Raw genomic sequence first — 26,476 nt, 5'->3', positions numbered from 1 at the left:
ATTCTCTCATTTCTTTCTTCTTCTTTTTTCTTTTTTTTCCAATTTTCTTTTGTAACATTCTCTCCGGTATTTATATCCAAATCATGACACATATATACCCAGTCTGCAAATGAAAGACCAAGATAAAGATGGAAAAGTAGGGTTGCTTAGACGTTGGACACGTGTTTATTGTGCATGCCGACGTGCCATGAAGTCGTGCTAAATAACAAGGGGTATTCAAGGTTCGCCTTATCGTATCGGGACTTTAATTTTGGGGGTAAATCGCTTATCGAAGGGAAAACCAAAGGATATTCAAAACAAAAAAAAAAGGAAATCGGTACCGACAGAAAATCGCTTACCGTAGAGGAAACCGATAAAAATGTAGGAAATTGAGGTGTATTCAGACAAATATTTTGTAAAAATAAACATAATTTTCATAGTTCAAACTTCATAATTCATACAACGAATACATGATATCAATTCATCATCACAAATCATCATATTCAACTCAATAACATCATTCATCATCATTAAACATCATATTCATCTCAAGAACATCATAATCATCATATTTATCATCAAATCATCATCTACAACATAAAAAAAACTCAGATTCGGATTAAAAATCAACATTTTAATTCGGATTAAACCTAAAAGTACATAGAAAACCATACAAAACAACCAATAAACTCATATTCATTGTTCAAACCTTTGAAATCATGGATTAAAGTAAAAAATTATCAAAAAATGACAAAACCCCAAAATTTGAGAAAACCCCAAAATTTACCTACCGAAAACCAAAGAAAGTTGACAAAAAAAAGGTTGCGACGAAGAAAATAACCATAAAGCATCGGAAACCCTCGGAAAGCACCGGAAACTACCGGAAAGTGCCGGTAAATTGGAACGAAAATTGTAACTAACAAACCCGTACCGGTCCTCTCCGGTAAGACAGTTTTCAGCCGGTTTCCACGGTGAGTCAATCCTTGGGTATACATTCTACGTTCCTGAGTCTAAAAACAACATAAAAAAATGAAGTAAAGTGAATATATAGTACAAGTGACATCCAATGATCCATGTAATATTACGTAGGATGTGTTTGGTTTAGTTTATTAAGTCTGTTTTTTTAATCCTGTTTTAAAGTGTTTGATAAAATAACTTTTAATAAAAGTTGAAAAGTGCTTTTACAAAATATAAAAGAAAATAGAAAAACAAGATTTTTCGTAATTTATGAGAAAATCAACTTTTTTCAAAAGCAAAATCTAAAAGCATATTATTTTAAAAGTAAAGTAGAAGTTAAAAGTCTTTTTTTGTTCAATGCAAAGCTATGCCAAACGGTGTAATAATCTAAGCGATAAAAAAAATGTGCATACCATATATATTTTAAATAAACATATTGCAACGTGCAGAGCCGGCTTATAGTATAGGCAAGCAAAGTTTGGGTTTAGGATCACTGCCGGGCCTGGGCTAAGGCGGGCTAGGCCCAGGCCTAGGGCCTCATATGTGGATGGGCCCCAAAAAATTTACATTTTTTTGCCTATTTTTAAGAAAATTTACATTTTTTACCCTAAAAATTTACACTTTTGGCCCATTTTTAAAAAAAATTAAATTTTTACCCTGAAAATTTAAATTTTTATTAGTATTATAGGGCCCCAAAATATTGAATCGCCTAGAGCCCCCGGTGAGTTTGGGCCGGCCCTGTTTAGGATCCCATGCTTTATTAGGCTAAAATATATATATATATATATATATCCGAAAAACTTGATTATATTTTATTTTATATTTAAATTTGTATTATTATTAAAATGTCCCAGAAAAATTAACTCAGCTATGGCTTTTAATGAGTTGATATACGGACGAAACGTTTCAAAAATTATAATAACTGGAGTCTTTTATAATAAGTGGATATGCAATTATGCATTTTTTTTTAATAAATAAACTTGAAGGTTTATCTTCCATCCCATCCAAATCCCTCAAAAGCAAAACAAATGAAACAATAACTGCTAGTGCGGCGGGGTTGACCAGAAGCACGTGTAATGTACAGTTGTTTATGCACTATTCTTAAGTACCAAATTGATTTATAAATAGAGGTAAGAATATAAGAGTTTACTGAGAATCATTTGGTATTAATTAGAAAAAGAAAAACACTCCATCAAGCACCAATCGAGCCACACTATTTCAAGAACTCAGCGCATTGACTTCCAAGTCTACTCGAATATAACTCTTTCTGATATGTGTGTGTGTGTATATAAATATATATATATATAAAGAAAAAGAAAAAGAAGTCTACTCGAATATAAAACGTAGCTAGTGGCTTTTTTTTGTTGTTGCTCTGAACTAGTGGCTTATTCGCCAGAAGGAAACAACTTGGTTATCCCTTGACCATGGAAAAGTCAATATTCCATCTCCCAATAGAGCGACTTAATCAACACTATATTTAACGTCATCCACGTAGTAAACTCTCAAATCTTCACAAGCCTTCATTTCACCATCTCCTATTATATATATTTCTTCCTTGGATCAAGACATATCACGTCCATTAACTGTTGATCTTCGCATACAAAGAACCAATCCAAGCACACTAGCTAGCTAGTAAAATTACCACACACAATGTCCTCGTATCCATATTATTATTACTATCCTCCGCCGGAGTATAATTATTACGACTTTTACACACCGCCGCCACCGGATTATACTTCAGATACAAGCTATTATTCCTCATCATCGTCCTCGTCATCCGGTTTAGGGGCGGGGGCAGTGGCCGGAATAGTTTGTGGTACCATTGCCGTGGCGGTTATAACTGCGGTGGTTATTTGTTGTGTTTGTTGCCGCAAGAAAAGGAAGAGACGACGAACGGTCAGAAATGACAGGGTTGGTGTAGACGTTCAAACGGCAAGTCTGCCTATTAGTAATCAAGGTTTGATTCAATTCATATTTACTTATCGTACAAGTTTTCCTTTCTACTGAATATATATTTGAAAATCCTGTTATACTTTTCAATATATATATATATAGTGAATTGGCTAAATAACCTATTTAAAGTTATTAAGAATTTACAAAATAGTTAAGGTTTGCCTAAAATTTAAAGAATAGCCAAAATGTGCAATAATCAAGTTCCAAAACAAAATTAATCTTAGGATTAATATTTTTTAAAATAATAAATTGCTTATAATAATTGTAAAAAAAATTAATCCTGGTGTCAAAAAATATTTGACAACGTAACTTTTGTTACTTTGCTAAAAAATTGAAACTTTGACAATTTTTTTAATCAATTAGTTTCAAATTGCTATTTGGTAATATATATATATATATATATATATATATATATATATATATATAAAATTTCCAAATAATTAGCAAACTAACCATATTTACACTTCTCAATTGCTATAGAATCAACTTTTAGTAAATATTTGGTAAATAGCCACAATGATTACGTGACAGCAGGATGATTTACGGTTTTCATGTTTGTCATTCTGATTTCGTAACTAAAAATTTATGGTTATTTACCAAATATTTACTAAAAATTAGCTAAATAGCAAATCAGACATGTAACTATGATTATATATCTACTAAACCTTAAATTTAACATTGATATATTTTAAATAAATTTGATGCATAATTTTTTGCATTCAAAATAAAGAAAAAATTACTTTTTATTTATATTTTTTTGGGTCTTAGAAAAGAGGAAACTACTGAAAGATGTTGCATTTGATGTTGCAAGCTAATATATTAAGGGCTATTTTGAAGAATAACCCAATTGGCTCAACAATATTAAGGGACTAGCCCATGTTTCCTTTTATTAAGTGAATAGCTCAACTATAATATACTACCTAAACTGTCCTCATTCCTCTCATTCCTCATCTTCTCTCATGAACAACGATAATCTGACCTTCTCTTCACTCTCTCATCTCTTGCCTCGACCTCGCCGCCGGTCACCGCCGTGACACGTCATCGTCTTCCTCATCGTCCTCCTCATCGGCGAATCTCCGTCGAAGGTCATTTCTCGACCTTGAATGTTGCCGCCGTGATTCTCATCTCGTTCGTCGACTCTTGCCTCGACCTCGCCGCCGGTCACCGCCATGACACGTCATCATCATCTTCCTTGTCGTCGTCCTCATCGGCGAATCCTCGTCATCGGCGAATGTTGATGATCGGATGCTTCTCGGATCGAAGATTGGATTCTCCGATTTTGTTGAGTCACTGTAAATTCGCGAATCAGTTAATTTAATTAACTGACTGAATTGAGTTAGATTAATTAATTAACTTATTGGTTGAATATTAATTTAGGTTCTGATTTTTTTTTGTGAGTAAAGTTAATTTAGTAAATGATTGAATTAGGAATTAGGTTAATTAATTGAATGTTTTGAATATCAATTGACTTAAGTTATGATTTTTGTAAATTTTTGATGAATTTCAAATCCTTCACTAATCAGTTAATTAATTAACCTAACTCACTTCAGTACGTTAATTAATTAAGAGATTTGTTAACAATTGACCATTCTATATGGGTGATACTCAAATAATAGCCCAACTATTAATTTATTTGGAATTTAGCCAATATTAAATTAGATTCCCTAAAATACCCTTTACTACACGTATTCAGACATTGCTCAACAACATTTCTTCTCAAAATCTTCCCCGACGCTTGAAGATCTGATTTGGTCTTTCTGGATCTGGATCTTCTTCCTCGGCCGATCTTCTTCCCCTCCGCCCGATCCCGCGGCGTCCTCCTCGTCGCCTTCACCTTCGTCGCCGGAAACCCCCTCGCCGCCGCCTGCGACATGGTCGTCCACCTCCCCGTCCAACGCGAGAGAAGATCTCTTCGTCCTCCTCTTCGTCGTTGTACATCGAGAGAAGAGCGATTCCCTCCGATTGATTTTTCCTCGACGACATAAGAGCTAGTGTTTCGGGAATCCAATACGAGCGCGAATCAAATCAAAATCAGATCGGGAAGTTTTACTGTTATTAGGATTCCCGCCGGAGGCCCTCATTTTTGCGAGATTTGCTCCAGAACTCCGATGACGACCACGATTACTCCCACAGAAAATCCTCGGCCTCTCAAGTCCCCTTGAAGAAGAGGCTCGACCCCACCGAAGACGAGGACGGCAGCGGCGGCGGGAGCAGAAACGATCGGAGCCGCGGAGGCGAAAGCGATGGAGACAGCGACTCGGACGTTGGGAGCGATCATTCGCGGCGAAATCCATGGCTCTGGTGATGATCTGCGGTTTTCCCTGCAGCGGGAAATTGGAAGCAGCACGAAAACTCGCAGAGGCGATCAAACAATCAACCTCCGATTTCGAATCTCAAACACCAACGGTAAAGATCATCGACGAAACTTCCTTGCACCTCGATCGGAACCAGAGCTACGCCACGGTCCCGTCCGAGAAGAACCTTCGCGGCGTCCTTCGATCCGAAGTCGACCGATCTCTCACCGGTGACTCCTCCGCCGTCATCGTCATCTCTGCAGCGCCGCCGCGGCATTTTCTTCGTCCTCATCTTTCTGGTACAGAAGTTCCTATAAAAATGAGATTTACTTGTCTATGTATCGTTCCATTCAATCTTTTAGGTCTCTACTTCACCTCCGAATTTTTTTTGAATGATATTGAAGAAAAGATTATTATAAAAAAATTCATAGAATTAGAGTATGCCTCAGAGTACGCTTCGCGGAAGAAGATAAAAACAAACCTAATCAACCAGAGGAGCCACCGCGCCGGAGTCGACGAGGATCGATTGTTCACGATATTAAAAGAAATTTTAACGGTGAAATGTTAATAGTTAATATTATTTACAATATTAAGTGTCAATGTAAATAATATTTACATTAACGAAAAAATACTATTAACTTGCAAATGATTAATATGATTTACTGTTGGATTTATTGTTCTCGATTGTTCACGAAAATAATTAGTAAATCGTATTTACTGCTAGATTAACTAGTCTTCATCTCTGATGTGAAAATGAAAGAGAAGAACGATATAAAGAGAAGAGTGATATAACAGTAAATCGGATTTACTGTTATATTTACCATAAAAATAATGATTTACTCAATGGTTAATATGATTTACTGTAGGATTTTTAGTCCTCGATTGTTCATGGAAATAATTAGTATATCGTATATTTTACTATTAGATTGACTAGTCATATTTACCATAGAAACAAATGATTTACTTAATGGTTAATATGATTTACTGTCGGATTGTTAGTCCTCGATTGTTCACGGAAATAATTAGTAAATCGTATTTACTGTTAGATTAACTAGTCCTCATCTTTGATACTTTTCCTGTTAGATCAACTACAAAATGTTACGGTAAATAAGATTTACTATTGTTCTTGTTACGGTAAATAATATTTACTATTATTCTTGTTACGACAAATAAAATTTAATGTAGTTTTTGTTATTGTTAATTAGATTTACTAATTTTTTTGTTATGGATGATATTATTTACTAAGATAGTTAATAATATTAACCTAATGGTATAATTGGAATATTGGAATGTTGTCATGATAAATTGGCTATTTTCCTAAATATGTTAATAGTTTGACTATAATTTTAAAGTAGGGGTGTCATTTTGGCTAGTTCTTTAGCCGGCCCATTAATTAACTGATTCGTGAAGGAAGCGAGGGCATTATGGTCTGAGCCGAAAATATAGGCTATTTGCTTAATAAAATAAAACTTGAGTTATTCCCCCAATAAAAATAGCAAACTTGGCTAGTTACAACAATGACAAATTTAAATAATTATTAGTTTATGTCTAAACAGTACTAACTAGTTTTTAAACCTGGTCGATTTATATTCTAACAGTAATAAACGTTTATTACAAATCACTTTTTTTTTTAAAGATGAAGCATTATTTGGTCTAGCTTCTTGTTGCTGTATTTTAAGAAATAAGTTTTGTGCATTTTGTCGCAGGAGAAAAAAAGTAGATAGATATTTGTTGAATTGTTTGTAGAGTATTTTTTTGTTGTATTAAATACAGATTTAGTTATTGATAAAATTGATATGGATATATAAAATGACAAAATACACTTGTCCTTACTTATAATTAATAATTATTTATACATAAATGATAATAATAACAAGATATACATAGCTCCCTCTGCATTATATTGAAACGAGTGTCTAGTGTAGATTGCAAAATTAAGTTATGAGTTTTGGTGACATAAAAAAAAATAAAAAATTAGCGATATAAGTCACATAAACATAAACGTTTGCGTTTTAGAATATTAAGATAATTATAATCAATAATTAAAAAGTTGAAAGAAAGAAAGAAAGATAATAAATAAACCAAATGAAAACTACGTTTCCAAAAAACACTGAAATACATATTTCAAAATTTTAGTAGAAATATGAAAAAAGACTTTTTTGACTAAATGAACAAGTTGTTTTTATCAAACACTAAAATAGTTACTAAATTAGTAAATTATGAATAAAAACAACATTGGCAAAAAACGCGTTGCCAAACAAAGGTACCCCTTATCACTTTAGTATTGGACACCAAAATAACTATAACAATTAAATTTACTCTTTAACATTAAAAATAAAGCCATATTCACTATGTCTAAAAATTATAATTTCTTCATGGAAGTTTAAGTTTTCTGATTATACGCGTGAACTTAACTATAAAGATTATAATATGTTCCTCAATGCTAGCAAATTATTTGAAGAAATTTTTTTTATAACTAGGCAAATGGTTACCTCCAATTAAAATTATAGCTTAATTATTCAAATATTAAAAAAATAGTGCAACCCATGCTTATATTTCAATAATATGGCGGACAAGTCTTACTTAAATTTTGATTATTTTATTAATTTTAGAAGCTTAGGTTCAAATGAGCTCTAAGCCCAACTCTTTCTTATTTAAAATCCAATAGTTCTAAAATAAATAAATAGACGCAAACATCAATAGGAAAATAAAAATTTAAAGATGAATTAAGCGACAAAGAGTCGATTGTACAATTCTTGTTGACGTTGGAGAAAAATACTACGCCTTACACTATTTTATTTTATTTCAATGAAACGTGGGGGAATGAAGAGTCAACTAGAATTATAGGTGATTTATGAAACTTACAAGTAGACAGCAAATTAAGAATAGAAATAATCGAGTAATGAAAATAAGGACGTATGAAAAGAAATATTTAAAAAATTAATATAAAGTTTGTTGTAACATAACATAGATAAGAAAACATAAATCGAAATATAAAGTACGAAAACACAGGAAGGACTATTTTCTTCATAGTATTAATATTAACTTACTATATAGCAAAAAAAAAAAAACGACATCATCTCCGAGCAAAAAAAAAAAAGAAAACGACATCATCGTGTCATCGAGAGTCCATACTTGCAGTGGATTTACAAGGACGTCACGTCACTGAAGACTCTCACTCAGGACCGTTTACTTAGAAAAAAAAAAAAAAGAAAAAAAAAATTTCAGGACCGTTTACTACGGGGTCTTTGGTCTTGTTTACTACTTGTTAATGGGACCCGCAACATTCCGTCAACAAACAGTAATCACAAACTTCCACACCAAATCCCAACCCGAAATCCCACTCACCCAACCCAACTTCACTCTCTCTCCGTCTCTCTCACGATGTCGTCTACTTCTCCTTCTCCGACTATCTCTCCGCCGGCGAACGACACGTCTCCGCCGCTTCCGGAGACTCCGCCGGAGGGGCCGAACGCGACTCAGACTATTCCGTCGCCTCCGCCGCCGCAAACGACGGTGACGGTCGACTCGCCGCCTCCACCGACTCAATCGACGATGCCGGTAGATTTTCCGCCTTCACCGCCGGGTACGATTCCGGTCGATTCGACGCCGACGTTGGGGCCGGAGAGGCAGAGCATGCCGCACGGGACGGTGGGGATAATCGTGGGGGTTGGGATCGGTGGGATGAGCATGCTCGTCGCCATCGCCATTTTCTTCTTCTTCTGCAGAAGGTCGAAGAAGAAGAACAGGATGATGGACAACAATTATAAGAGTGAGAGGCCTTTGCTTGGCAGCAATTTTAACTTTTAAATTCCAGAGTACAGATTTTGGTACTAAAACTGATCTGATGCTTCTATCACTAATTCATAGCTTAGGTTTTTATTCTTTTGCGAAATTCCATTTCTATGATTTTGTTATTTACAGATTTAGAAACCCGAGTGGCTAGCTTGGAAAATAAGTTGTCCACCAAATTAATTGAACTACTGCAATGAAACTGGTGGTGCTACTAGTGGTTAATATATTTGGTTTCGTTATTATTAGTGGAACTCCATTTCAATGTTTTGGTAGTGCTAAGGAGCTACTTAGCTAGGAGACTCATATTTGTACTCTTTGCAACACTCTGAACTTTCATGTCTAGTGTGTTTGCAAAGTTACACGCTCAAGTACATGGCTTGGATAATAACCTTGTGATTCTACTACACTATCGTTACTGAAATTCCGTTCTATAGTACTGATAATTCGGTTGAAAACTAAGTCTTGTTGAGAAAATTAATTGAAATTTTGATATAATTGGTAAGCGCTTCATCTGATTCGTGACTCGAATCCAATTTTTCCCATCGCCACTATCAGATGGGAGCCACGGAGGCCCGCCAATGCACCATCAAAACAATGCTCCGGGGGCGGCCTCTTATTCGGGAGGGAGTTACCCGTCAGCCTCGGTGGGTTACAGCTCGGGCTCAGAGGTGCCGCCGGCTCCGAAATCCCCTGGCATGGGATACGGGATGTCTCAGAGCGCGTTCAGTTACGAAGAGCTCGCGAGGGCCACGAACGGGTTCTCGCGCGAGAACCTCCTCGGGCAGGGCGGCTTCGGGTACGTCCACAAAGGCGTCCTTCCCAACGGGAAAGTGGTCGCAGTGAAGCAGCTCAAGGCCGGGAGCGGCCAAGGGGAGCGCGAGTTTCAGGCCGAGGTCGAGATCATTAGCCGAGTCCATCACAGGCACCTTGTTTCCCTCGTCGGTTACTGTATCAGCGGAGCTCAGAGAATGCTTATCTACGAGTTTGTCCCTAACGGCACCATGGAGTTTCACCTACATGGTATGAAAGAAACCCGTTGCGAACGGCATTGATGTAGTTTTATATGTTTTGTTGATAAAACTTTTAATGTTTTATATCAGGAAAAGGGAATTCGACGATGATGTGGTCGAGCAGAATGAAGATAGCAATAGGCTCTGCTAAAGGATTGGCATATCTACATGAGGACTGTAAGTTTTATTTATTTATTTTCCTTTGACAAAGATAATTTTAATTTGTATGAGTGGGCTTGAGATCTCACTTTTCAGCTAAATTTGCAACCCTTAGGTCAGCCTAAGATCATTCACCGGGACATCAAAGCTGCTAATATCCTTATTGATAATCAATTCGAGGCCAAGGTATGATCTCCAACTGATCAATCATCTATTCATGCAGACGCAACAGAACTAAACTATATTGGAACTTCCGATTTGTGTTCTGATTTTAGAGCCATGATCTAGAATTCAACTTCTCAACTTTCCCTTTCACATCAACCAAACAATACTGCTAGAATTGTCTTGTCAACTAGGTCCAGATTCCAGTAATGTTCAAGCCTCCAGATACCAACACAATTTAGTTACATGTTTTCCTCCTTTCACTAGGTTGCCGATTTTGGATTAGCTAAGTTCTCCGCGGATACCGACACTCACGTCTCGACTAGGGTCATGGGAACTTTTGGGTGAGAACCTTTTATGTCTTTATTCTCTTAAATCCCGTCCTATGGTCTCTAGCTTTTTTCACACCTTTCTTGGGGATACTCTTATGGTGGAAAAGCCTGAATGTAATTATGTGTTTCTTGAAAACCAGATACTTGGCTCCGGAATATGCATCAAGCGGAAAACTTACGGAAAAATCAGATGTCTTCTCATTTGGGGTTGTGCTTTTGGAGTTAATTACTGGGCGCTACCCTATCGATAAAAAATATAATTTTGCAGACGATAGCATGGTGGAGTGGGTACGTATTTTAGTTCATTAACCTTAACCGAAAATATACTTGTATGGTTTTAGATTAGATCCATCTTTGCATCTACAGACAGAGAAATGCTTCAATCCTACCCTGCTTTGCCACAGGCTCTTTGATGATATTTTTTTTATTGCTCGGAAGTCTCTTAATGACCTACTAGTAGATATTGGCCAAGAACCAACTACCTTAACTCTTAGAACTGATCTTCTTTTATTTATATCTGTGAATAGTTAATTCTGATCACACCATGATGTTGGTTTTGTTGCCACTTGTTAGTTCATTTGTAGGAGTTCTCTCCCTGGGGGTTTATGAAAGAAAAAACAATAAAAACAGAGAAATAATTTTAGACTCTTCCCCTGAATCCAGGCAAGGCCTTTGCTTAAGGAAGCACTGGAAAATGGGAACTTCAAAGATATTATTGATCCAAAGTTGCAGAGTGAGTACAATTCAAATGAAATGAAACGAATGATAGCTTGTGCTGCTGCCTCTGTGCGTCATTCCGCTCGTCTTCGTCCTCGAATGAGTCAGGTAATTCCCAAATTTATGCTGAATTATCATTAATGTCTATTGTTAAACAGTAACAGTAGATTGTATTAGATGAAGCGGTAATTTACAATAAAGGTGAGTCATGTTTGAAACCGGGAAACAGATCAAGTGCTAACCCTACATGCCAGCTCAATAAGACGAAAACATCAAAATAAAACCGGCCATCCTTCCATCACAGCCCAATCCCTGTATAGGTCGAATAAAGAAAACCCCGAAAGTCTAAACATAAAAAGTGCAACCATAGAACAATTACTGATTCCCTTGCTCAAGAATCCATTCCACGCCCCATTCTTCATTATTAAAAATCCGACCATTTCGAGCCCACCATCCACTTCGAGTTGCGTCTCTGATTCAGGTGAATAGTAAATAACTCGCCAATAGAGGAGATAGATATATAGGATCAACCTCGGGGAAAAGTTATCAAAAGTCTCCGCTTTGCTGTAGCACATTCGGCAGAAACGAGGTTGTGGCAAGGGATGAGATTAACGCATTTCTACCGAATACTGACTAAACAGTGTGTTTGTCAGTGACTATTACATTTTTAATAAAGTTAATAGTTTGCTCTCATGTGTAAATATGTGATAATCTGAAGTGGTCACTTGAAGTAGCCCTTTCTAATATGATATTGTGTCACCGGTGATACATTTCATTCACCGACCTTGCAGATAGTTCGAGCCCTGGAAGGAAATATGCCTCTAGATGAATTGAGCGAAGGAGTTAAACCTGGTCATAGCACAGTATACAGTTCCTCTGAGAGCCAAGACTACAACACTAAGGAGTACAAACAAGACATGGAAAATTTTCGAAAACTGGCACTTGAGAGCCAAGAACTTACTACTGGAGAATACAGCGTTCCGAGCACTGGGTCTGCTGGTTTGAATCCTTCAGGCTGGAGTACTAGTGACGGCCAATACACCAGTGGAGAAATCGAAGCGGATCATTTCAAGAAACGGGGCCAGTGAAATATGACTACCAAGCCCTGCTCTTTGGCATTTGGTCCATTTGGGGGTACCCTTTTCTTCCAAAGAACATGGCTACCAGAAATTCCACTGAATACAAAGCATTTATATTCAGATCGTGTTCTTAGAAATTCCATTGTTGATTTTTATAACTTGCCTTTATTGTGTCATTCAAACAGGAAGAAAATTGTATATAGAGTACTGCTGAAAGATTCCATTCTGAATTCTTTATAATATGATACTCTATTGTATTTTGTTGAAATGAAGTTTAATTTTCGATTTTAGTTTTGTAGATTTATAGAGTTTAAATAATATGTATTTAAGATAGAATATTGTATAATTATAGTTAGAATATTTAGCCTTAATAGCCGCATATTAGTTTCATATTTCTTAGTTAGGAAGTTATTTTCTTTTCCCTATAAATGTAGATGCCGTATGGCCTTTATTCATATATGAAAATTATCTTCTCCAATTCTTTCATGGTATCAGAGCATTAGGTTAACCATTCCAATGGAGACCGATAGCCCTAATTCATCTTCCCAAACACAAAACTCCTTCCCTAATCCACAAAACAGCTCCATGGTCTCAATCCGTCCATCATCTGTCCATTCTTCTATGCTCATTACGGGTCATAGATTGAATGGAAATAATTATTTGGAATGATCTCAATCCGTCAAGCTAGCCATAGATGGAATAGGAAAGCTGGGATATCTAACCGGAGAAGTCAAAGAGAAGAAAATTGATGAGGATGGCTACAGTACATGGAGATCGGAGAACTCATTGGTGACAGCACGGCTTCTCAACTCTATGGATGCATCAATCGCCAAGCCTCACATGTTCATGAAGACTGCAAAAGAAGTGTGGGACTCCATCAATGAGACATATTCGGATCTTGAGAATTCTTCTCAGATCTTCGAATTAAAAACCATACTTTGGCAGTCCAAACAAGGTGATAGAGATGTCACTACTTATTATAATGAAATGGTAGCTCTCTGGCAGGAATTGGACCAGTGTCACGATGATGAGTGGGAGAGTCCGAAGGATTTGGCCAGGCACAAAAAAAGGGAGGAGAATGACAGAGTCTACATGTTTCTAGCAGGAGTCAATAGAAACCTTGATGATGTGAAAGGAAGAATTCTTGGGAAGAAACCTCTACCCTCAATCCGAGAGGTGTTCTCAGAAATCAGGCTGGAAGAAAGCAGGAGGAGGACGATGAACAGCAGCTCGGGACAGAAGAGTGAAGTTGAAGATTCATCGGCCATGTTTGTCAAAGGTGATGAGAAGAGGAAGCCATGGTGTGATCACTGTAAGAAGCTGTGGCATACGAGGGAGACTTGTTGGAAGCTTCATGGGAAACCACCAGGAGCCGGGAAGAAGAAACATGAGAAAGCCTCGATTCTCAACAAGGGCAGCAAGTCTATTCCAACCAGCCTACATTCACAACGGAACAGATAGAGCAGCTCATTCTCCTTCTAACAGCCCATAAAAATTCCAACCAAGATGCTCCTTCGTGTTCCTATGCCCAGAATGGTAAAATCACCTCATATTTTTGTTCCGAAAATTCACAAAATTCCTGGGTTATTGATTCAGGTGCAACAGACCACATGACCTCAATTTCAAAGCTCTACAACTCATATAAACCGTGTGCAGGAGACAAAAAAGTCAAAGTGGCTGATGGCGCTTTTTCTGCTATTGCCGGAATAGGAAACATTAAAATTTCTGATTCCATTGATCTCTCTAAAGTCTTACATGTTCCTAATTTATCCTGTAACCTTGCCTCAGTCAGTAAACTAACCAAAGAGCTTCAATGTTGTGCTAAATTCTATCCTTCTTTGATTTGGAAACTGAATCGAATAAAAGAGGTCAAAGAAATGCTTGCTTGCAAACTATTTCTTTTTTTAATGAATCTAAGCTGTATTTGCTACATTATAGACTAGGACATCCTAGTTTTTATTATTTGAAAAAATTATTTCCGAAATTATTTCTTAATAAAGATCCTTCGTTATTTCACTGTGATATGTGTGCTCTTGCTAAACACCGTAGAAATTCATATGTTCCTCATAAATACAAACCTACTAGTCCTTTCACTCTTATACATAGTGATATTTGGGGTGCATCTAGAGTACCTACAATTAAAGGAAAGAGATGGTTTGTAACAATTATTGATGACCATACAAGATTAACTTGGGTGTTTTTATTAAAAGACAAATCGGAAGTTGAAAATATTTTCAAAATTTTATTTACCATGGTTCAAACTCAATTCAATACCAATATTAAAATGGTAAGAAGTGATAATGGCCGTGAGTATTTTTCCAAAAGCTTGAATCAATTTTTTTGCTGAAAAAGGAGTTATTCATCAAAGTTCATGCATAAATACACCGGCTCAGAATGGAATTGCTGAGAGAAAAAAATAAACATTTACTTGAAATAACTCATGCTATTATGTTTTCTACAAATATTCCAAAATACTTATGGGGAGATGCTGTTTTACATGCTACATATCTAATTAATAGAATGCCTTCGAAAACTTTAGGATTTAAAACTCCTATTGATGTTTTTCAAGAGTTTTTTTTTCCAACAAATAGATTAATTAGCAATCTGCCCTTAAAAATCTTTGGATGCACTGTTTTTATAAAAAAACCCGAGTATATCTGCAAGTAAATTTGATCCTAGATGTGTAAAATGTGTTTTCTTAGGAATTTCTTCAACTCAAAAAGGTTACAAATGTTTTAATCCAACAACAAAAAAGATGTTTATAACAATGGACACTAGTTTTGTTGAAAATCAACCTTTTTTTAATAAACATCTTCAGGGGGAGAATTTAATTGAAGATGTTGATTTGGAGGAAAATAATTTGGATTTTCTCAAAATTAATCTAGACGAAAATCTGGATAAAGATGAAGGAAATCTGAAAAGAAAGGATAATAACATTGTTTTTCTTGAAAATAATCTAGACGAAAATCTGGATAAAGATCAGGTAATTCACGAGATTGCTCCTACGGAAATAGAATTATCAAATAATAATGAGGAAAATACAATCAGAACAAAGCAAAAAGAGGGACAAATAAGTAGATTCTTTGGCAAAATTTATAAGAAAAGGGTTCCAAATCAAAGACTAGAGGAAATCTCCGATCAAGCACTTGACCATGAGTCAGACTCGGTGACAGCTAATGAAGAAGGTAATATTTCCATTGATCTAGAATTACCTATAGCTCTCAGAAAAGAAAAGAGATCATGTGCCAAATATCCTATCTCAAACTATGTTTCTTATTCCAATCTATCATCATCCTTTGCGGCCTTTACCTCTAGTGTCTCCTCTATCTCTATTCCTTCAACCATACAAGAAGCTCTATCTAGACCCGAGTGGAAGACAGCTGTTCTGGAAGAGATGAATGCTCTTGAAAAGAATCGGACATGGAAGATTGTAGAGCTGCCCAAAGACAAACCAACAGTGGGATGTAGATGGGCGTTATATGGGCTCAAACAATCTCTGAGGGCATGGTTTGACAGGTTCACACAGTTTGTGAAGAAGCAGGGGTACACGCAAGCTCAAGCCGATCATACTCTCTTCATGAAGTTCTCAAGTAAGGGGGAGATTTCTATCTTAATTGTTTATGTAGATGATATCATCCTCACAGGAGACTATCATGAAGAAAGTAAAAATTTGAAGAAGATGCTAGCTCATGAGTTTGAAGTTAAAGAACTGGGAGAGTTGAAATACTTTCTTGCCATGGAGATAGCTCGGTCCAAGGCAGGGTTTGTTGTCTCACAGCGGAAATATGTTTTAGACCTTCTTCAAGAAACAGGAATGAGTGCGTGCAAGCCAGCTGATACGCCTATTGATCCGAATATAGAATTAGGTGGTATCTAGGATGGTGTTCCAGTCAACGTCCAGCAGTATCAGAGATTGGTGGGAAGGTTGATTTATTTGGTGCATACCAGACCCGACATAGCCTTTGCAGTAAGCCTGGTCAGCCAGTTCATGCACTGTCCCTACGAACAACACCTTGAGGCTGCATATCGAATCCTACGTCACTACTACAAATTAGCATATTGGGTGCGGAAGGGTATTAGGTGCGACATGTCGCACCTAAAAGTCGCACCTAAGCCCATATTAGGTGCGACATGTCGCACCGGATACTCATCCGGATGACTAAAAATTTCGCTAATGTTTAGTGCTATTCGGTGCGACATTGTCGCACCTAATATGAATTTGTCGCACCTAATACCTTTAGGTGCGACAAATGTCGCACCCAATGGGTTTCAAATTTAAACTTTTCAGCCGAATCCCGCCGATTTTTTTTTTTATCATATTGGGTGCGACATTGTCGCACCTAATATGATTATTAGGTGCGACAGTGTCGCACCCAATATGAATTAGGGTTTTTAAACTCAAACTTCCTTTTTTTTCACTCATTCTCGCTCACTTTCTCTCTCACTCGATCTGTCTTTCTCTCTGCTCCTCGCCGCCGTCCCTCCCCGGTACGTCTCTCTCTCTCTCACACACTCTCTCTCTCTCACCGTCTCACACTTTCTCTGCCAGTCAGCCGCCGCCGTCCATCCCGCTGCCCCCTCCGCTGCTCCGCCCCACTGCCCCCTCCCGCGCACCGCTGCCTCCTCCCGCGCCCCGCTGCACCGCCCCGCTTCCCTCTCCCGCGCCTCGCTGTTCCGCCTCGCTGCCTCGCCCCGCTGCCCCTTCCCGCGCACCGCGGCCTCGCCCCGCTGCCCCGTCCCGCCCCGCTGCACGTCGCCGTCTAGCCCCGCTGCCCCGTCCCGCCCCGCTGCACGTCCCGCGTCCAGCCCCCGTCCCGCCCCGCTGCACGTCGTCGTCCAGCCGCTGCCCCGACGTCCAGTTTTGTAATTTTTTTTTTAATTAAAAAAACGTATTAGGTGCGACATTGTCGCACCCGAAAATGTCGCACCTAAAGGTGTGACTATTAGGTGCGACATGCCGCACCTAATGCCTTTAGCGACGGGAGATTAGGTGCGACTTTGTCGCACCTAATGTCGCACCTAATAAACTATTAGGTGCGACTATTGGGCTATTAGGTGCGACATCCGTCGCACCCGATGACGATTTTTGTCCTAGTGCGTTATTTGAAGAGCTGTCCGGGAAATGGACTACTCTTCAAAAAGGGGAGCAACAGAACTGTAGAGGCCTTCACAGATGCAGACTATGCTGGGTTTGTTACAGACCGGAGATCCACTGCCGGGTATTGCACCTATGTGTGGGGAAATTTGGTGACATGGAGGAGCAAAAAGCAGAATGTAGTAGCTCGGAGTAGCGCAGAATCAGAATTTCGTGCCATGGCTAATGGAATTTGTGAGTTGCTGTGGATAAAAAGGGTAATGACAGAATTGAAGATGCAGATAGACTTGCCAATGAAGTTATACTGTGATAACAAGGCTGCCATTAGTATTGCTCATAACCCGGTACAACATGATCGCACCAAGCATATTGAGGTGGACCGACACTTCATTAAGGAGAATATAGAAGCTGGAATTGTGTACACCATTTGTCTCCACAAAGGATCAAACATCGGATATTTTGACCAAGGGCCTATTTAGACCAGTTTTTGAATTACTTGTAAGCAAGTTAGGAATGTATGATATATACATGCCAACTTGAGGGGGAGTGTAGATTTATAGCGTTTAAATAATATGTATTTAAGATAGAATATTGTATAATTATAGTTAGAATATTTAGCCTTAATAGCCGCATATTAGTTTCCTATTGCTTAGTTAGGAAGTTATTTTCTTTTCCCTATAAATGTAGATGCCGTATGGCCTTTATTCATATATGAAAATTATCTTCTCCAATTCCTTCAAGTTTAGTTGCTTGTGCCTCACGCCAAGTCAGTTGAGTATTTTATTCTTCCTTTGTACTGGCTGTCGTTTCCTTTAGATAAACGACAAATTTTATCTTTTAGCTTCTTTGGTCCCAAACTGCGACGTTTTATTCACTTTTTATGAAAGTCGTTAAGTCAGTGAGTATATGTATTGTTTTCCCTTTGTTTAATCAATAAGAAAGTATTATTCAAAAATTCAATTCTCTTTCTTTTTCTCGATTCCTCTTTTCTCTCGACGAAGCTCCGTTGTGAAATGGTATCAGAGCGATTCGCTCCGCTCATTGCCTTCATCTAGGTCAGAGCTTCGAAATCTCTTCTTCTTCATCATCTCTTTCTTCTGTTCTACAATGACTACCATCACTGGATATGAATCGGTGACTATAGCTACATCAAAGCGATCTGCTAATGATGAAACCACATTTGTTCTTTCTCCGTCATTCCGATACCACTGGATTGATTCTCGTCACACAGCCTCTGAATGGGGACAACTACCCTACCTAGAGCAGATCAATGATAATCCCACTCTTTGTAAAAAATAAGCTTGGATTCATCGATGGATCACTTCCAAAACCGAGCGGAGATGACGTAACTTTCAATTCCTGGAAGAGAAACAATGATATCATCATTGCATGGATGCTCGACTCCACCTCCAAGGAAATCTCCTCAAGTGTCATCTACAGCGATTCAGCTCAAAGAATTTGGAAAGATTTGGGAAGAGCGATTTCAACAAGGCAACACACCAAGAATCTTCGAGTTACACAGATAGATCATGAATCTTGCTCAAGATCAGTTATCTGTTGGAATGTACTTCACCAAATGGAAGGCTCTTTGGGAAGAACTTGCTAATTTCAGGCCTGATTTTCCGTGCTCTTGTGGAGGATCGAAAGATCTAGTTGATTTTGTACAAAATGAGTACGTAATGAAGTTTCTGATGGGACTTAATGAGTCTTTCACTAATATCTGTGGTCAAGTACTTCTTATGGATCCGATGCCTACGATCAATAAGGCATTCGCGATGGCCTCTCAAGAGGAGAAACAACGTTCTCTGAGAGCGGATGTTCTTGGAGGTCAAGACTCGTCCAACTGGGTTCCAAATCGAGATTAAAGTCCAATGCAGCGGAAAGATTTGGCAACATAACTGAAGGCAATCAGCATGTGAATTCCAATGTTGTGACTAGTCTCTCACCGGATCAAATTCATCAGTGTCCAATCAGCTCATCACTCCCAATGCACATGAAGGTCCTAATCACGTCAACGTGACGTCCTTCACAACAGGCTCTTCCTGTTACAATAACAGTGCATGTTTTTTTTATTCATACTAATCAATTTTCGATCATAGATTTTGAAGCTTCTCATCATATATGCGCTGATAAATATCTTTTTCACTGCCTGAAGTCCTTATGCAATTCCAGTTTTACTCTTTTGAATCACATTGTGATCCCTGTCTATAATTATGGTGATCCTATAGTTAATAGGAATCTAGTGCTCTAAGATTGTTATTTGTTCCTGATTTCAAATTCAATTTGATATCAGTTAGCTTTTGACATTAGATTCCTCAGCTACTATCATGTTCTCACATCATGATTTTGAAATACAAGATATCAGGACGAAGATGATGGTTGGCAAGGGTTGGATGCTCAATAGTCTGTACGTGCTAGAGAAATAGTCACAAAACTGCATCAACAAACAAAATGCACACAACTTGCACAACAGATTAGGGCACCTCTCTTTCAAAAGATTAAATATCTTAAGAATAAACTACATTTCCTTTCATGTAACAAGAATGTTCCTTGTTACGTATGTCCCCTTGCTATACAGAGATGTTTGCCTTTCCATTCTCATAATAATCTTGCAGGAAAAACCTTTGATCTCATACACTGTGATGTATGAGGTCCATATTCTGTCATGTCTCAGTCTAGCTATAGGTTTTTCTTGACTTTAATAGATGATTGTATAGGTTTTGCTGGATTTATCTCATGAGAAATAAATCATAAGTTCATGGCATTATACCTCATTTTTGTACTATGATCTCTAATAAGCTTTTGTTACTATTAAACAGTTTAGGTCTGACAATACTGAAGAGTTAATTTTCTCTGATTTTTTTTTCTCAAAAGATAGGTATAATGCACCAATTCTCTTGTGTGAAAACGCCACAACAAATGTTAAAGTACATATATACCTTTGCATGACTAATCGCGTGACAAAAACGTGGACACATGACTTACGTTTTGACCATTTTTATTTTTATTTTTTTTATTTTTACAGAATGACTAAAGACGAGAAAAAACAAAGACTAAAGGTATTAAATACAGATTCAAAAGTTCAAGGGGTGAGATCCTACATACTGATACAATGCCATAATACAAGGGCAATAATGACATTTTTCCTTTATTTTATTTTATTTTAAAATTTAAAATTTTGTTTTCCACAACAGCGGGAAAGTGGCAAATCCCTCAACAAATCTCTCTACAACTGTATCGTGAGCAGACCAAAATTAACCGTCCGATTCATATCGAATGACAAAGGCTCAGGGCTATATATTCATACTTGAGCCCATTTAAAAAAGAAAAACAGTAACGCTAGGGTTTATCGAGTCGATCTTTTCCCATTTTCAACCGCGTCTTTCTTCGTTTCTGTTTTTTTTTCCGTCTTTAGAATTCGACCTAATGAAAAGTGTCGGGAAATTCTTCCAAGATGTCGGCGAATTGAATATGTTTTCTTCATTCTTCGTATCTGTTTTTCTTTTCGCTGTCATGCTGTTTTTTAGATCTTTCTTTTGTGTTTGTCGTTCTTCGTTTCTGTTTTTTTTCCCTTTTCGTTCTCGTGCCTTTTCTGATCTTTATTTTAGATCTTAATATTTATTTTCGTCGTTCTTCGTTGCTGTTTTTTTCTTTCCTTTTACGCATCAAATCACAATGCCCATGGCTATAAATACGCGTATAAGCCCGTCATCTTAGATCATCCAGTGCCCACTAGGGTTGATGCGAATCGATTAACATCTTCCCCAATTTCACACTTCGTCTCTCTTCGTTTCTGTTTTTTTTTTTTTTTTTTTTTCCTTTTCGTTCTCATGCTTTGTTTTAAATCTGTCGATGATCGGTGACGGGAAAATCGTCTGGGAGACTGAATGTGTGTTTGTATATCACCAATGAAAACGACCGTCGAGGTCTCCGATTTTAGATGTGATGTTTGATCCGATTGACCCGTAATAGACCCACGAACGAGACCCGATTGACCCACAAAAGGCTCACGAACGAGACCAGATTGGCCCGCAGTAGACCCACGAACGAGACCCGATTGACCCGCAAAAGGCTCACGAATGAGACCCGATTGACCCGCAAAAGTCTCACGAATGAGACCCGATCAACCCGTAATAGACCCACGAACGAGATCTGATTGACCCTTTAAAGGCTCATGAACGAGACCCGATTGACCCGTGAAAGGCCCATGATCGTGACTGATTAACCCGCAAAAGAACTACGAGTGAGACCGAGTAATATGTGAAAGAATCCCATTATCGAGACCCAATTGAGAATTGACCCATGAACGAGACCCTATTGTTTCGTAAAATTGACCCGATTGTCCCCCAAATGCCCATGATTATAGTCTGATTGACCCATGAATCAGTTGTTGAGAGAGACTGACATATATTTTAAGAAGATATGCCCTTTAGTCTCGAGGATTTTGTGATCAGACTCGAAAGGTTTAGAAATGAATCTGCTGCCTATTGGATTAAGCTCTCAGAGATGTTGCTCAGCAAGGTTCCTGATGCCTTAACATTCGCACCGAAGCACAAATCGAGCAGTTATGAGTGCACGAAGAATGGCTAAAACCCAGCATTATGTTGTTGATTGCAAGGCCTTTTCTCTTGCTTATTGCTCCGTTCTTCGTCTCCTTGGAAAACTGCACCCTTAGTTTTTTTTAATATTTTTTTTTTCAATCTGGTTTGGCTTGTTGCTAGTGATGACCAATGAGCAACATTATAATTAAACAAAAGAAAGAGTGTCAAAAGGATTAGTCTCCAACTCCATAAAAGGGATCCTAATGACCCTACTCATCAACCTGCAAAAGGCGCTCACGAATGGACCCGATTAACCAGCAAAAGGCTCACGAACGAGACCCGATCGACCCGTAATAGACCCACGAACGAGACCCGATTGACCCTTTAAAGGGTCATGAATGAGACCCGATTGACCCGTGAACGATCCACGATTGTGACTGATTAACCCGCGAAAGAACTATGAGTGAGACCCGAGTGATATGTGAAAGAATTCACACCCATTATCGAGACCCAATTGAGAATTGACCCATGAACGAGACCCGATTGTTCCGAAAAATTGACCCGATTGTCCCACAAAATACCCATGATTATAGCCCAATTGACCCGTAGATGAATCAGTTATGGAGACAGACTCGATATATTTTAAGAAGATATGCGCTCTCATCTCGAGTATTGGGGATCAGACTCGAAAGGTGTGAAAATGCCTACTGGACTAAGCTCCCAGAGATGTTGCTCCGCAAGTTTCCTGATGCCTTAACATTCACACTGAAGCACAAATCAAACAGATTTGATAATGCAAAGAATGGCTAAAATTCAGCGTTATGTTGTTGATTGCAATGCAAGCTTGCTTGGTTGTTCAGACTCAGTGTTCGTGCTTTAAGGTTTTAGATGACTGAAAAGAACAAGGAGATTGATGAAGAAAAACTGTATGTGCTAGGGATTGAACTCTATCCAAACACGAATCAGAACGTAGTAGATAATTGCTTATGGCGACAAAGACATTTGATTTTGTGAACTAATAACTACTTCTGCAGGTAAAATAATACACCTTGGCGGTAATGACCTTGAGACCATAATGGCTTTCGAATCCGCTGCAGAATGGATTAGGATCTAGGATAAAGTTCCTGATGCGTTAACATTGGAACTGAAGCACAAATCGAACAGTTAATGAGTCTTATGACAGTGCGGAGAATGACTAAAACTCAGCATTGTGTTGCTTATTGCAAGGTCTTTTCGCTTGCTTATATGTTCCGTTCTTCGTCTCCTCGGAAAACCACAGCCTTTGTTTTTTTATCCTTTTTTTATCCTTTTTTTTTCTTCTGATTTGGCTTGCTGCAAAAGACCCACGAACGAGACCCGATTGACTCGAGAAAGACTAACGAACGATACCTGATTGACCCGTGAAAGACCCATGATTGTGACTGATTGACCCGCGAAAGAACTGCGATTGAGATCCGATTGAGATGTGAAAGACCCATTATCGATACCCAACTAACCCACGAACGAGACCCGATTGTTCTGACGAAGTGACCCGATTATCTCGTGAAAGATCCATGATCGTGACCCGATTGACCCGCGAATCAGTTGTTGAGAGAGACTGACGTATATTTTAAGAATATATGCCCTTTAGTCTCGAGGATTTCGTGATCAGACTCGAAAGGTGTGGAAACGAATCCGCTGCCTATTGGACTAAGCTCTCCGAGATGTTGCTCAGTAAGGTTCCTGATGCCTTAAAATTCGCACCGAAGCACAAATCGAGCAGTTACGACAGCACGAAGAATGGCTAGCAGTATGTTGTTGATTGCAAGGCCTTTTTTCTTGCTTATATGCTCCGTTCTTCGTCTCCTTGGAAAACCGCACCCTTAGTTTTTTTTTTATCTTTTTTTTTTCAATATGGTTTGGCTTGTGGCTAGTGATGAACAATGAGCATCGTTGTAATTAAACAAAAGAAATAGTGTCAAAAAGATTAGTCTCCAACTCCATGAAAGGGATCAACCATAATGGAAGCAATCCGAGTATAAACATAAATGGCCAGCAGCAGCCAGCTTGTTCGAAGGAGAGGAATTGAAATTCTGGAAGAAAAAAATGTCAAACACTGAGTATCGTGCCCTAAGTCTTGGCTCCAATTGATACTTGTCAATAAAGTTTCTGTTACTTTCTTTCATTATCAATAGATAAACCACTTTGAGGCATCTGATTATTACCAGACAATAAAAAAAAAAAACAGTTTTCCCTGTATCAATCCGTGTATCATATCTATGTGCGGCAAGATTTACGAAGTGCAACGAAACTTCATTGTTAAAGTTGTAAAGTTTTACCCCGTAAACCCGTGAAAGACCTATGACGAGTACCCAATTAACCTGAGAAAGACCCATTATCGAGACCCAACTGACCCACGAACGAGACCCGATTATTCTGACAAAGTGACCCGATTATCTCGTGAAAGATCCATGATCGTGACCCGATTGACCCACGAATCAGTTGTTGAGAGAGACTGATGTATATTTTAAGAAGATATGCCCTTTAGTCTCGAGGATTTCGTGATCAGACTCGAACGGTGTGGAAATGAATCTGCTGCCTATTGGATTAAGCTCTCAGAGATGTTGCTCAACAAGGTTCCCGATGCCTTGACATTCGCACTGAAGCAAGCACAAATCGAACAGTTATAATGCCTCCGTTCTTCGTCTCCTTGGAAAACCGCACCCTTAGTTTTTTTATCTTTTTTTTTTTCAATCTGGTTTGGCTTGTGGCTAGTGATGAACAATGAGCAACATTGTAATTAAACAAAAGAAATAGTGTCTAAAGGATTAGTCTCCAACTCCACGAAAGGGATCCTAATGTCCCTACTCATCAACTATAATGGAAAAATAAAAAAGTGCAATCCGAGTATAAAAATAAATGGCCAGCAGCAGCCAGCTTGTTCGAAGGAGAGGAATTGAAATTCTGGAAGAAAAAAATGTCAAACACTGAGTATCGTTCCCTAAGTCTTGCCTCCAATTGATACTTGTCAATAAAGTTTCTGTTACTTTCTTTCATTATCAATAGATAAACCACTTTGAGGCATCTGATTATTACCAGACAATAAAAAAAAAAAACAGTTTTCCCTGTATCAATCCGTGTATCATATCTATGCGCGGCAAGATTTACGAAGTGCAACGAAACTTCATTGTTGAAGTTGTAAAGTTTTACCCCATAAACCCGCGAAAGACCTATGACGAGTAACCAATTGACCCGAGAAAGACCCACGATGTGATCCGATTGACCCGCGAAAGACACAAGACTGAGACCCGATTGACCCGCAAAAGACCCACGATGGAGCTCCGATTGATCCGCAATGGACCTGAACAAAAGTCTGACGAAGTGGAGTGAAGTTGATATTCCAAGGCAGCTCTTGTGGTCTCGATCACAGCTTGGCCTGCGACATAGTGGCATGTAAATTCTGGCCCCGCCTATGAACTCTGTCCATCTCTCCTCTGATTTCCTCAGCGTAAAGAATGCATTTTTCCCCCAAATCTCGCACCTCGAGCTCAGCTTTTGTCATTGAATCCGATGGAGAATTTTGTCCAGCACACCCCAAAGCTCTTCCTGCAATTAAATTGATCGATGACCCATGCATATAAGTTTACACACGGTTTGTTGAACTTGACTAGTCTTCATTAGAGAAGTACCTCAAACATAAAGTCCTGAAACGACGACTGTTAGTCCTCAACTTTATAATGTTATGTCCGATCATGTCAATCTGTTGCATAAAGAAAGCCGAGCGAAAATTACAGTCAAATCTTATGCTACAAGAATTACTTTATAATGTTATGTCCATACCTTGGAATAAGCGGGACCAACTTTATGTCTGAATGACGAAAAATCCTCCACGACAATCACACCCCGTCGTGAACCACGATTGAATCCAGTCCGTACCATGTCCTTGTTGGATTTTATAAATGCCATGTTTCTATTTAAAAAAAAGAAGAAAAAGGGAGTTCTTTTAGTTATAGCAGATAGATAACAGAGATTGTCATGCATAAATAGACCCTAAAGATCAACATATTCACCTTAAGATAATCGCAGAACAGATTTTTCGTTCCACTTACTACAGAGTCAAGGGAACGGCAAATTATATCCCATGATCTAAAGGTATCTGTGATCTAGAAAATCCTTATGACCCATCGATCAATCTGAAGATAGAACAGCAAAATCCTTATGGCCCATCGATTGACCCGAGAAAGACCCACGACCGAGACCCGATTGATCCGATAAAGACCCACGACTGAGACCCAATTAACCTGTGAAAGACCCACGATCGAGCCGCGGTTGACCTGCGAAAGACCCATTACCGAGACCCGATTGACCCGTGAAAGACCCACTTCCGAGCCTCAATTGACCTGCGACGGACCCCCGAACAAAAT

The 26,476-nt window shown here is 38.4% G+C and overlaps 3 protein-coding genes and 1 long non-coding RNA gene across 4 annotated transcripts; 3 read left to right on the top strand and 1 right to left on the bottom strand.

Moving 5' to 3' along the window:
• Positions 1–8,482: 8,482 nt before the first annotated feature.
• On the top strand, positions 8,483–12,731 carry LOC149385071 (proline-rich receptor-like protein kinase PERK15). The gene is made up of 8 exons (XM_089625733.1): positions 8,483–8,955; positions 9,534–9,998; positions 10,079–10,165; positions 10,263–10,333; positions 10,577–10,653; positions 10,782–10,929; positions 11,305–11,466; positions 12,150–12,731. Exons 1-8 carry the CDS (start codon positions 8,568–8,570, stop codon positions 12,444–12,446), a joined length of 1,695 nt encoding a protein of 564 aa, XP_089481859.1. The 5' UTR covers positions 8,483–8,567; the 3' UTR covers positions 12,447–12,731.
• A 222-nt stretch (positions 12,732–12,953) lies between these two features.
• Positions 12,954–16,314, top strand: LOC149385070 (uncharacterized). The gene is made up of 4 exons (XM_089626234.1): positions 12,954–13,025; positions 13,122–13,854; positions 14,094–14,224; positions 15,256–16,314. The coding sequence occupies exons 1-4, from the start codon at positions 12,954–12,956 to the stop codon at positions 16,312–16,314; spliced, it is 1,995 nt and encodes a 664-aa protein (XP_089482360.1).
• Positions 16,315–19,061: 2,747 nt separating this feature from the next.
• On the top strand, positions 19,062–19,397 carry LOC149385069 (uncharacterized). Its single transcript, XM_089626233.1, has one exon. It carries the CDS (start codon positions 19,062–19,064, stop codon positions 19,395–19,397), a length of 336 nt encoding a protein of 111 aa, XP_089482359.1.
• Positions 19,398–24,954: 5,557 nt separating this feature from the next.
• LOC149385068 (uncharacterized) lies at positions 24,955–26,220 on the bottom strand. Its single transcript, XR_016301400.1, has 4 exons — positions 26,123–26,220; positions 25,893–26,022; positions 25,742–25,812; positions 24,955–25,658 (listed from the first exon to the last, which is right to left on the bottom strand). It is a non-coding gene; the product is annotated as an uncharacterized LOC149385068 (long non-coding RNA).
• Between the last annotated feature and the right edge of the window lie 256 nt (positions 26,221–26,476).

The sequence above is a fragment of the Urtica dioica genome, chromosome 9 (assembly GCF_054948205.1).
Source record: "Urtica dioica subsp. dioica isolate 48M chromosome 9, U.dioica_male_clone48M_v1_H2, whole genome shotgun sequence".
NCBI lineage: Eukaryota > Viridiplantae > Streptophyta > Magnoliopsida > Rosales > Urticaceae > Urtica > Urtica dioica.
Note: the sequence above shows the minus strand (reverse complement) of the source record. Positions and strands in the feature narration are given on the sequence as shown.

Excerpts from the sequence above, each read along its gene's own strand:
- LOC149385070 (XM_089626234.1), top strand. The coding sequence starts at position 12,954 with ATGGAGACCGATAGCCCTAATTCATCTTCCCAAACACAAAACTCCTTC. Across the intron at positions 13,855-14,093 it reads CTCGATTCTCAACAAGGGCA|GAGACAAAAAAGTCAAAGTG; the intron begins GCAAGTCTATTC and ends AACCGTGTGCAG. Across the intron at positions 14,225-15,255 it reads TATCCTGTAACCTTGCCTCA|GGGGAGAATTTAATTGAAGA; the intron begins GTCAGTAAACTA and ends AAACATCTTCAG.
- LOC149385071 (XM_089625733.1), top strand. The coding sequence starts at position 8,568 with ATGTCGTCTACTTCTCCTTCTCCGACTATCTCTCCGCCGGCGAACGAC. Across the intron at positions 8,956-9,533 it reads GATGGACAACAATTATAAGA|ATGGGAGCCACGGAGGCCCG; the intron begins GTGAGAGGCCTT and ends CGCCACTATCAG. Across the intron at positions 10,334-10,576 it reads ATAATCAATTCGAGGCCAAG|GTTGCCGATTTTGGATTAGC; the intron begins GTATGATCTCCA and ends TCCTTTCACTAG.
- LOC149385069 (XM_089626233.1), top strand. The coding sequence starts at position 19,062 with ATGAATCTTGCTCAAGATCAGTTATCTGTTGGAATGTACTTCACCAAA.